At 43.5% G+C, this 12,787-nt stretch overlaps 1 protein-coding gene across 1 annotated transcript in view; it reads right to left on the reverse strand.

The window, feature by feature from the left end:
- Window positions 1-12,787, reverse strand: part of cd109 (CD109 molecule) — a gene marked incomplete at its 5' end in the record, with an annotated part of 46,301 nt that overhangs the window by 21,910 nt on the left and 11,604 nt on the right. The window contains 8 exons of the mRNA XM_083790645.1: window positions 22-240; window positions 1,365-1,481; window positions 4,037-4,154; window positions 5,132-5,255; window positions 6,293-6,373; window positions 7,583-7,652; window positions 8,877-8,960; window positions 12,595-12,747. Coding sequence (XP_083646771.1) covers window positions 22-240; window positions 1,365-1,481; window positions 4,037-4,154; window positions 5,132-5,255; window positions 6,293-6,373; window positions 7,583-7,652; window positions 8,877-8,960; window positions 12,595-12,747 — 966 coding nt within the window. The remainder of the gene's footprint in view (window positions 1-21; window positions 241-1,364; window positions 1,482-4,036; window positions 4,155-5,131; window positions 5,256-6,292; window positions 6,374-7,582; window positions 7,653-8,876; window positions 8,961-12,594; window positions 12,748-12,787) is intronic.

The raw sequence follows: 12,787 nt of genomic DNA on the forward strand, positions 1-12,787 counted from the left end.
TTGTGTGTTTTTGCAGTTTACCTTGACGAGAACGGTCTTCTGGACGGCGTCGGATGCCATGGATGACATGGCTTGGACGGAGATGAAGATCTCTCCCAGGACCAAGGGTTTGATGGGAAATAGGACAGATGTCCCACTCTGACCTCCTACATGAAGCCTGCGTACACCGGCCATGAGGCTCTCCTCATTGTCCCGGGTCACAAACTCAAAGGACTCGCTCTCAGCGACTATCACTGTGACCTAAACAGCAACCGAGAGAAAGACATGAAAAACAGACCCTGGGGGATCCACCCAGATCACATTATAGAGGCTTTGAAAAGCCCCAAAGAATGCAGGGAGAAATGAGAGGAGATGTTTCCTTTTTACTTGACTTTAATATGTCAGGTGACCCTTTGTCTCGGCAACGTGAACAGTCGGGAACATTGTACACAGAGGAATATTTCTCTCTGACTCTGCTTTCGTAGTGGGAAGCCCAAAGGAGTCTACATTCAGATTTTGTATATCATTGGCACGGTCTTAGAGGTGTGAAGTGACCACTATAACAAAAGCTGATGCAAAAATTCCTGATGCTAAACAAGATAGGCTAACCACTACACCAATGGAATATACCATTACCTACTGTACCACACCTCCAATATCCAGTGCACAATATAGAGAACACCACACGTGTAATTGTAGAATAATGAAGTACTTCAGACCTGTTGTCTGAGACAATACGACCTGTCCTATATCATTTGGAGGCGACAGTGAATCAGGAGGTAGAGCGGCAACTTGGGAAACGAAAGGATTCCCGGTTTAGTCCCAACTCCTGGCTTAGTGTGGACGTGTCCTTGAGCGAGAAACTTTGCTCCTATATAACTGAGCAGGTCGGTGGCTTGCATGGTTCATGACGGTTGCCTCTGCCGTCAGTGTATGAATGGGTGTGAATGGGTGTATGTAATTCACATTGTAAAGCACTTTGGATAAAGGTGCTATAGAAATTTGCCATTTATCGTATTGTGGGGTGGCACTTAACCCATTCTGACCTGAGATCAGATTCATACGAGGTTTCCACTGGACACACACTGGTCTGATTAACCCATTCTGACCTGAGATCAGATTAAAAAAATGTCAGTCGTTCTTCGATTTTTCAAAAATAGCAGACCTACAAGCTTGTATCGCGCCACTCGGTGGCGCGATATGAGCTTGTAGATCTGCTATTTTTCAATAGCTAAAGCATAACATGATGCCAACACCAAAATGGGTGCCCGCCTGCCCGGTCAGAATGGGTTAAGCACTGTGCCACCCTGAGCGACTATACTTTTCGCACATTTTTGCGAAAAGTATGGTCAGAGCTGCATGTGATGAAGGGGAGTGCTTTATACCTCCTGGTCGTGGTTGTCGATGTAGTTGAACACAGCAACCTCCAGCACTAGCTCCTCCCCCCTGATGATGAAGGCGGGCACATTGACGGACAGGAAAAAGTCCTGGAACACTACGAGCTGAACAACACATAAGTAAAAGTAAAGTAAAAGTACTCAAAAATTTCCACTTGCGTAAAAGTATCAATACTGCAATGTATAAGAAATACTCTGTTACAAGTAAAGTCAGGATTTCAAAATGTACTTGAGTAAAAGTACTAAAGTGATGGTATCACTATCAACATGTACGTAAAGTACCAAAAGTAGAAAGTACTCATTATTTAAGTTGTAAAATGCAGTGGTCTGAATTAGCTCCCTATTCTTGGATCAACATTCAGCAAAAAAAAGGGAAAACTAGAAAAAGTGCCCTTCTGGGCACAGGTCTCCACCAGGATTTCTTCCTCAGCCTAGTGGGAATATGCGTGCACAGTTTCATCGCAATCGGACGCTGCGTTGAGGAGTTGTGGCGATTTGTACAAAGCGGGCTACTCCTGAAAACTGTAGGAGCCAATCGTGGCCAATCAGGATGGAATATGAGAAATCAAACAAACCTGCCTTGATCACATGACTATGGAGATCATGTGTACCGATTTGCGTGAAATTTGGATAAAATCTGAAGGAGTAATAATAGAAAATGTGTTTTACATATGTCGGCCTCCTGGTGGCGCTATAAAGAGCAGATGTGAAAAATTCCAGGCAAAGGTTTTTCCTTGGCCTCTAGGGAGTTGGCATACAAAGTTATCCACAGATCCGTGCAGTTAGAGGTAAAAACACTTTTCGGCCAGTTATAGCGCCACCTTGAGGCTGAGTTGAAATTGTTGATGTGGCATTTTGTCCTCGGCCTAGTGGGAATGTGGGTGCACAATTTCACGGAAATCACGCGATGTGTTCATGATTTGCAGCATTTTGTTTGAAACTGAGCACTCCTGTGAACTTTGGAAGCCAATCTTAACCAGGATCAGGATGGAGTGTGAAAAATCTGAAAGACCGGTTTCGTTGAATGGCTCAAGAGAGACTGTGTACCAATTTGCGTGATGTTTGGACAAAATCTGTAGGTGTACTGTGCAAAAACTTGTTTTGCACAAAGCGGCCTCCTGGTGGCGCTATAACAGGCCGTTCTGGAAATTTTGGGGCAGAGGTTCATCGTTGGCATCCAGGGAGTGTGTGTGCAAAATTTGGCATCGACCGGGTTAACGGTGGCCGAGATTAGCTGCTCACGGACACACGGACGGACGGACACACGGACACACGGACGGACGGACGGACGGACACACGGACGGACGGAGTGCAAAACATACTCTCCCCACATGCCTTCGGCCTGGTGGAGACAAAAAGAAAGAAAAATAGAAAAAAGAGACAAGAGAGAAAGGAGGGGGGAGAGGAGGAGGGAAAGGACTCAACACATCACAGTACAAGTTCAGATTTGCTACCAGACTACACCGGTATGGGTATAGTAGCAAAGTAATCCATGTGGGGCAGCCAGACATTCCAAAAGTCTTGTTGCCTATTCTTAATATTATAATGAATATTGTCTGGAGTGTAACTAGATAGTTCATTTATCCAGTGTGAAACTGTAGGAGGCGTAGAGGACTTCCAATGTAAGGTAATACATTTCTTTGCTGATAGAAAAGCTAGGTCAATGTATTTCTTTTGGTGTCTGTCCCAACCGTCCTCCCCGCCAGTGCCAAAAAGGCATAGGCGAGGGGAAAGGGGGACAGATATCCCCAAGCAAGATGAAACAGCATCTACAATTGAATGCCAAAATGATGACACAGCACTGCACTGCTGTATTGTTGTATTGTTCTTTCTGCTTTGGCAATGTAAACGTATGTTTTCTCATGCCAATAAAGCCCTTTGAATTGAATTGAATTGAATTGAATTGCATGACCAAAACATATGGATGAAGGTCCCCTTCTGTTGTTTACACCTCCAGCAGAGAAAAGACAGCTCACTGTTCATTTTATGGAGCTTCTCTGGCGTGGAATAAACCCTATGTATCATTTTTAATTGATTGGCTATTTTCGGCAAAGAGATTTGGGGCTATACCCTGCGCCACGCCTTACCCCTTATCCCTAAACTTATTTGCCATTCTTTTTTACTATTTTGAAAAACCATTTAAAATAGTTCAAATAGCCGATCTACAAGTATATTTTAAAACTATTTTAAAATGTTTTTCAAAATAGTAAAAAAAATCACACCAGTGTGAACCAAGTGGTGCAACTCCCGTCTATTGGTTCTCTGTATCGTTCCAATTTGTATCATTCCAATTTCTTCTCTGTATCGTTCCAATTTCTTCTCTGTATCGTTTGCGTCCAGCAGGTGGCAGCCATGTCACATACTTCTCTCGTTCCAATTTCACGCATGCGCACACCACTCATGCTCACACAGGTACATCACAAACAAACAGGTACACTGACATTGTTTGCTGGATGTAGAAGTGGTTGCACCACTTAAAAATAAAGGCAAATATTTTTTAGGGATAAGGGGTAAGGTGTGGCACAAGATAGGGCCCTTGGTGTCACGTAGGGAGGGGGGGGGGGAAGCATTGCATAAGTGTATGGTTTAAGTTGTTAAAAAGTAATTTGCGCTACAGCAAAAGAGAGGGAATCTCAGTCATGTCATGCATGCGCGAGTACCTCTGCTGGCATCCGTATGATCCCCAGACCATGGTCCCTAGACATGACGAAGGCCGTGGCTGTCCAGGTAGTGATGGTGTCTGGTACCGTCACTGTCAGATTTACACTGGCTGAGCTGCTGGGAGACAGAAAGGGAATCTTACTGTCAGGAGACTAGAGCAAGGGCCCGCAAACCTATATATATCAGATCCAGTACATGCAATGACATATTCTGGGGTAGTGGTTAAGCCACTAATCAGGTCCAGGGACCACCAGGGTACACTTTCAGAATGAATATACAGAGTGAGAATTGTAGATTGGGGTAGGCATCAAAATGGTATCAAAAAGGGGTCAGTGGATCCTTGAAATTAAACAAGAAATTAACATCGTGTCATTTACAGCATTTACATGCTGTAACGCGCACGCACGCACGCACACGCACACACACACGCACGCACGCACGCACGCACGCATACACACACACACACACACACACACACACTAGCCTGGGCACCATTTCATTTCGGTATATGATCCGGGCTGGAGCCGGATGATATTGAGAGGGAAAAGGAAGTTGCCGCCGGCTGTTCATCCTGTCTGGCGACTACAAAACAATACTACAACATGACGTAACCACATCATCCGGCCCCAGCCCGGATCATACGGACTTTTGAAACAGAGACCAGGCTTTCCTCTGAGGCGGTGGAAAGCCTGGTGATGTGAGGTTACACACACACACACACACACACCCCCCCCGCGTCATCGGTGCCCACACCCGAGGCGGGGTTGGCAAAAGGGCCTTTCTGTGTAGAGTTTCCTTGGCAAACTTGGTCATTAAAGATCATTAAAAAAGGGAGGACCAAGGCGTTTCGGCTATTGTGGGATCCTGGCGAACTAAGGCTTATAGACGAAACGCGTTGGTTCTCACTTTTCTAATGATCTGACGGCAGCGCTTCCTTCCTCTATTCAACGTAAATAATGTCAATTCCGGTCAAAACAGTAGTCGTGTAATATGTACGGATTTTGGGGTTTTCTAGGTGTGTATGTACGGATTGCAATTCCGTGCTATTTTGCCATATTTCTGTGAGATGGAGTTGGGAATTTTCCGAATTTCACCTTGTGTTGAAGTCCTGCCACAACCAAGTCTCTGGGAAGTTCCATCGCTCTCGCGGCTCCTGCCCTGCCTGCTCCGAGTGCTCCATATAGGTCATTTCACCGTTCATAATGCCTCCCTCCCCTGCTGTGAAATGGGTTAGTAGATTACGTTCAAAAATATCTCTTACAGATTACTTTTTGTCTGCTTAAAGGGGCCATTTCATCCACCAATGCTCGACTACCGACCCAATTCATTTTGCAAGAGAGCATTTCACTACAGTAAGCAAGGTCATTTAATCTCATGTCATGTCATGTTGTAACAATGACTGTCAAACAGGGTTTGGGTGCTCCATACTGCAATTCCCTTCGCAAAACACTCTTTATTATCTAAAAATACCTTATCGTATAAACCAGGGGTGCCCACACTTTTTGAATTGAGAGCTACTTTCAAAATGACCAGCTCAACAAGATTTACCCATCGGAAACATTATAATATCATTGCTAAAAATGGCTTTGGAATAGCGGCGCTGGCATTACATTTAAGACAAATGCACTTGGAATGGGAAAGGGGAGAAATGGAATAGGCTATGTAGGCGGCCTAGAGGGTTTTTTTTGTATTTCATTTGTAATCTACTGACATTTGTGGATTTCGTGCACAGCAAAACTCTTGAAAACAAAGTATTGCATTATGGGTTTGAGCTGACAGCCCCTTTTCTATGTCAGTCAGTCAATCAATCAAGTCAACTTAACCCATTCTGACCGGGCACCCATTTTGGTGTCAGCATCATGTTATGCTTTAGTTATTTAAAAATAGCAGATCTACAAGCTCATATCGCGCCACCGAGTGGCGCGATACGAGCTTGTAGGTCTGCTATTTTTGAAAAATCGAAGAACGACTGACATTTAGAATCTGATCTCAGGTCAGAATGGGTTAATCAGACCAGTGTGTGTCCGGTGGAAACCTCGTATGAATCTGATCTCAGGTCAGAATGGGTTAATTAAAGTGGCAGATGCCAAAAAAATGTATATTTAAATTAAATATTCTTTAGGGGCATGTCATGTGATCTACCTGGCACAGCCTTTGTGATCTACTGGTAGATCGCGATCTACCTTTTGGGTCCCCCTGGTATAAACTAATCATCCCCAATTTGAAGTCACATGTTGAGGTGCATTTATACTAACCTGACTCCACCAGATGGGGCAGCAGAGAGTACACAGGGAGAGCAGAAGGAGGGTAACCCTGTGTTCTCTCTGCTGCCCCATCTGGCGCAAATGCAAAGACATCACAAACTATTTCCCTGAGTCTGACGCCTGGCTAGGCGTAGAGTATATATATTTATAGAGAAGGCACCCAGAGGAAATCTTGAGGCGAAATGGACATAGTGGCCGAATGAAGGTATTGCAGCCTGGCCCCAAACACATGAACGCGCTGTCCGTTGACTATCATTGTACACGTTCACGACGGACGACGCTCGTGCGCGTTCAACGGCAGCGCGTTCATGTGTTTGGGGCCACTCACCATTGCAATCCGTCCCAGAATGCACTCTGTTCCTACCAGGAAGGAGGAGTGAATCCGCCTCATGCGCTTTTGAGAAACTTAATGCAAGTGGATGGGAGGAGAACTCGGGTGTCTTCTCTATAGATATATATACTCTATGAGGCAACCCAGCCTGGCGGAGATCTGGGCTCAGGAGAGACTTTTGCCAGGTGAGGTCAGGCACGTTTATTTGAAACGTCAAATATACATTTCAACAGCAAGGCAATACAACGTGCTTCACATGAAACATTGATAATATAATCACGTATAATACCCGAGGCGGGGTTGACGAAAGGGCCTTTCTATGTGGAGTTGTTCTCCCCGTGTCCCCTAGGGTAGGTACCCTCACAAAAAACATGCAGTAATCCTGGTCTCTAAACTATACCTCCCCCTGGCCAGCCGGGGCGCCTGATGGAGGGGAAAGGAACTGGTCGGAATAACGTGTTCCTTCCATGCACTATGTCCGGCCTCCCCCCTGTCAGGTGAAAAGAAGCAGCTTGGACTCCTCATGCATAGAAGGAAGCATGAGGTCAGTCCGCTGCCCCCCCCCCCCCAGGTTGGCAGAGGAAGTGTAGCGCCCAAGATTACATTAGATAATTGACACTGGGTGAAAAAAATGGGTTGCAAAATCGTGGGATAAAAAAAGATATATATATAATCACGTTATATGAGCATGTTTTCCAAGCAAGACCTGGCCAAATTGGCCAGGTTAAATAAATGTGGTGTACTGGTGGAAGAAACGCCCCTTTGAAGCAGACAAAAAGTAATCTGTAAGAGATGTAACACAATGTTCTTAGAGGTATCCCTCAGTGAAGCTCTGTTAATGTTTCCTTAACAAACAAACAAAAAAGCATTTAAAGTAGTTTCTCATTTCTCAAGAAATCTTCTCATTACTGAAAACATGGCTTTCAACCGAGTTGCATCTTAAGACTTACGGAATTGGGGCCCTTGGGGAGTTTTCTTTAACTGGTAATTTGCGTCCGTCAGCACCACTACGTCGCAAGTCTGGACAGAGACAAAAGAGAAAATGCTTTAAGCTCTTTTATGTCTTATTTCATACTTCACACACAACCCTCTAAGTGAGTGAACATTTACACATTCAACTAAACAAAGTGTCGTGCTCCACAGCAGGCTAAGCTTAATTTACATTATTGTCAAGTGTCATCAACAGGTAAAATAGTTGAAAATCACATAACACAAACAACAGACATTCCGATTGCAGCTAGAACAGTGGTTCCCAAACAGTGGTTTCGATTCAGAACCTGTGTGTGTGTGTGTGTGTGTGTGTGTGTGTCCGTTCTTCTTTTTACACACTTATACCCATTTCCCAATGCCAATAATTAACTCGTTACTCACTAGTTACAATTAGTGATGTCCTGATCAGGTTTTTTTGCTCCCGCTCCTATTTGATTTTGAGTATCTGTCGATACCGATTTTTCCGATCCGATATTTATATATCTTTTCTTCCAATCCAATTCCGATCATTTGAAAATGACGTGATCAGCCCAGATTTCCGATCACGTGATCCGATCGGGACAACCATTACAATACATCAACACTGGGGATTTGACTGTAAACATTTGCAATACAATGAATATTGTATGTCCAAGACCATTAGCCTACATTTCAGGAAATGGAATCTGTATTCCAATGGATGCAATGTAGTTATTATTTCGTACTTGTCATTGTTTGAATATTCATAAAAGCCAAAGACAGGCACTTTCAACCTGGTGTCCGTATTTTGGACACATCATTATATAGGTGAACATTTTAAAACTGTCCAAATATTTCATACATATTCACAAAAAAAAAAAAATAGCACGTCTATAAGCTCACAGAATGTCACACTATAATACGTTTGTGAGCCTGTAGCTATTTCGGCACAACAGTGTCATGAACAAAGTATAATAAATCCGTTTTAGTAATATTGTTCCTGTTCTACATACTGCCAAGTTGGTGCCAACCAGGTGAATAAATCACAGATTGAGGCTTTAACCTTTGTTTTTATGACATATCCGAGGACCATTAGGGTTTTATATGGAAAATGCTTCTAAACACATTGCTAGTTTGAACACTCTAAGCTTACCGAAACTAGCCTATCTACAGTGACGCATTGAGAGATTGTAGACTTTTTTTTTCTGCACAACATGCTTCCATAGAAGACATGCTGGCTTCTATGTAATCCAAAAGGCTGAAATCAGTTGTGAATACTGAGTTCTTTAAAGCTACCGTAAAGATGGAGTGTGGATCTGCCATGGTGAGCCCGTCAGAGGAGAGGTCTGCACTGCTGTACCCTGCTAGCTCCTCCAGAACCTGTGGGAAAAGGACCAAAGTAACAACAGTAAGTACATGTACTCATAGTATTCTCAAACTTGTTTGTGTCAAGGACCCCTGAATTGATATATATATTTGGCCGCGGACCACCATCTGAAAACGTTTTGTGCCGGGGACAACCAGAAGCAGAGCCATGTTGGCTTGTGGTGGACATTGTGGCTTGTGGTGGACATCTTTGCCACGGACAAACAAAATGAATGGACAATACTATTACCGGAAACACATAAAGAGCTATCCCACTGGTCTGTAACTCTGAGAGTGTAAGGGTCGCGTAAGGGTCCATTATTTTGGTTCCATTTGTACACTCTCAGAGTTAAGGGGGTCATTGCAAATAAAACATGTGAGAACCACTAGTCATGGTGCACTCCTAATGTGCCATAGTGTAGTAGTAAATAAGTGTCATACATATTCTGAAGAAAACCTGTCAGTCATTTGTCAGTGTACGGACATGTTGATGACCCCTGCCCAGGCCAGAAGAGAAGATTTGTGTTCAAATAATGTTCAAAAATAGCCACGCTGTGAGCTTGTATATCAGTCACCATAGCCTGTTTTTATTTAGTTTCTATTTAGTGGAAAAGGTTAATCGATGGACATTTTTTGTTCAAGTTTTAGTCTAACGCTGTGCTGAATTTGCTAGGGACCCCCTGGAAATTAAACCCCTCAAGGACCCCACTTTGAGAACTACTGAAGTAATGCTTTACTTAAGTACAATCGTATGGTACTTTACTTGAGTAGCCTATTTCCATTGTCGGGAGACAATACAGAATGGGTATTAATCCAAAATATACTTACCGTAATAAATAATTAAATAAAGTAATTTTTTGATCAAACATAGCTGAAGTATAAAATGTACCTTAACTGTATGTTTTAGAATAATAATCTAAATCCTCAAAGTAACTAAATATGTCAAATAATAGTAAAAGGTACACTATTTGCCTCTGCGGTAGCGGAGTGAAAGTCGTACGTATCCACACAAATGCAAATACTCAAGTAAAGTGCAGATACTCAAAATAATTCTAATCTTGAATACAGTACTCAAGTAAATGTACTTAGTTACTGTCCACTAAACTACTTGGCGCTAAGGCCTCACTCACACCTTTCGAGCATACAACATTGATGCATGCTAGATGTAAGCGAGATGTAAGTGTCATGACCGCCCCAATGCATTTCCAATGGAAGTCACATGGTTTGATACAACATTTTGGACTACAAGCTGTTGTATGGCTTTCGGCTGTGTTTCGACTCCCCCCCCCCCCCCCCCCCCCCCATACAACACAAATGTTGTGTCGAACCATGTGGCTCCCATTAGAAATGTATTGCGAGCTTGCATCAGCTATACATCTCATACAACAAGCATACAGCAGTCTGTTGTAAAGGTGTGAGTGAGGCCTTAGGCACACTGGCAACATCAAAGCCTGCTACTGTTACAGCCTACAAAGTACAGACCATAGACGGTACAGACACAACACTGATGGAGACAATACAGAACAGGTTGTTGTTGTTGTCAGGAACCAGTTAGCCAACCAGGAGCCTCCGTTCATCAAGCCCATGCTTGGCTGCCAGCAGTGCATGGATTGGATTTCCTTCCAGGGCGACGATTGGGGAATACATTATATCGGTGGTTTTCAACCCTTTTCATATCAAGGTCCATCATTTATTTGGAATTTGAGCCATGGACCACCATTTGATGAGATTTAGCCTCTCAGACCCAAAACTAAAGAATGTTTTGCTGTTGTTGAATAATAATTCTGTCCACATTTCCATGCTGTATTGATGTTTGCACCATTAGGAGAGACAACATGCAAACGACTATCAAAATAACAATTATTCTACATTCTGTATAGCCTAATTGTGTATAGACTTCTTGTCAATTAATTAATGCAGATCTTTAACAATATAATGTAACTCGACAGTGTAAAATGGACCCAAATGGGAGGGACCATTTACATTCAGTAGTAGTAGTAGTATTTAAAAAAATGACCGGCGCTGGAAGGTATTTATACCAGAGGGGGCTGAAGGGTGGGAGGGAAATCGCGGCCGAAGAATTTCGGGTCTTATTCTGGTATAATTGGCCTAATAATGACTTATTTAGGACCTAGTTAACCGAGTTAATCATAATAACAGTATGTGACTCTTATTGTGTTGTTGTTTGGGTTAGATTTCTTTAAACCTGGTGCAGGTGAAAGTACAACTACGATACGTTTTTGCTGTCTCGTCATGTCGTGTCTATCTGTCAACTCACTCGCTGTGCATTCTGCATTCAGCACGCTCTGATAGACATTGACAGGCTGGGATGGCTTAGGGTCGACGACAGAGTACAGCATCTTGCAATGGGTCTGGTCCACAAGATTCGATACACCACCAAGATACCCATGTACCTGTCTAAATACTTCCTTAACAGTTTCCGTGCCGGGAATGGATTACTCCAGGTTAATGTCGCTGCCGTATCGGACATACCCGCCTTTTGTTTTATGTGTTTAATCCGCCGTAATGTAATGAATCAAAAGAAAATCCGTCTTCGTCGCGGAGTATGAGACTGGATGCCTTCGCTGTGATGACGAAACCGGAAATCGTCACATGCTGTGGGCTGCTAGGGCTTCTGGGAAATTGAGGCCAATGGAAATGCATTGGATGCAACGCCTCATTGAAACCAATCTTGTGTGCGTCTTCCGGGTGCACCAAGATGGTGGATGCTACACACAGATCATAACAAACCACGGGAGCTTTTTTTGATGGATTTTTGCGGATTAAAAGCCCAAATAATTCAGCGTATGCTCTAAAGGTAATACAACAATCTCGGCAGTGAAGGGGGGTTGATTAAAATGCGGGTTAATCGTAAAAAACAGTCAAACTGTTAATGTAAACGAAGTCCACACCCACAACAGGGAGGAGTGCAACAAACCATGTACAACCCAGATTTGGCACAAACAAGGGACTAAATTATTTTCGCTCCTATGCCACCAAAATGTGGAACGCCCTACCAACAGTCATTAAGACATGTGAATCCCTTGACTCCTTCAAAACCGCTCTCAAAGGGCACCTACGGATGGCTGCAATTCGAAACTGGCCTCTGTAAAATCTGAATCCCCCCCCCTTTTCCCCTCACTGTATATGTATCTTTTCCCTTTTTGCTTCCTATATGATGAATTCCTGTTCTGTACTTTAGCTACATAAAAATGTCTATTTGTATGTCTCTAAATGTTTTGATGAATTGAACAATGTGGACCCTGTTGTAAACAAGTGTAATGCTTAATTGGGTCGTCCACTCACAGTTAACAGTCTTTGTATTGAGTTTGTGCTTGAAATGTACTGTAAATTCTGCAAACTGTTAATAAATATTTCAATCAATCAATCAAAACATGTCAAAAGATTCTCCTCTCCACCAGCAGGGGGTGCTGGAGCACCCCCCTTCCAGCGCTGATAACCCCGCTACCTGTAGGCTATACTCGTTTTAAGACCGGATACAAGACTTGATGATTCGCTCAAATTGAACATTTTAACAACTAATTCTGGTGGGCCAAAATAATTTGGCGACCACCCGAGTCGCAACCCCCAGGTTGATAATCCCTGATCTAGAGAGTATACGTGGTTTAAACAATGCAGTCTCCCTCACCTGTTCCTCCGTGATGTCATTGTGTGCGCCTGTCAAGCGTGTAGCCTTGTCCACCACCAGCAGGCTGACCAGAGAGCCCGGCTCAAGCATGTGCAGACTCAAAGTGACCACCTCATTAGGCATGGCACGCGACACACTCCAACCGACAGACACCTGAAGAACAGCACGGCATTCAGTCATAGGCCCCATACAG

Source organism: Protomyctophum parallelum (assembly GCF_964188405.1).
Source record: "Protomyctophum parallelum genome assembly, chromosome: 19".
NCBI classification, from domain to species: Eukaryota; Metazoa; Chordata; class Actinopteri; order Myctophiformes; family Myctophidae; genus Protomyctophum; species Protomyctophum parallelum.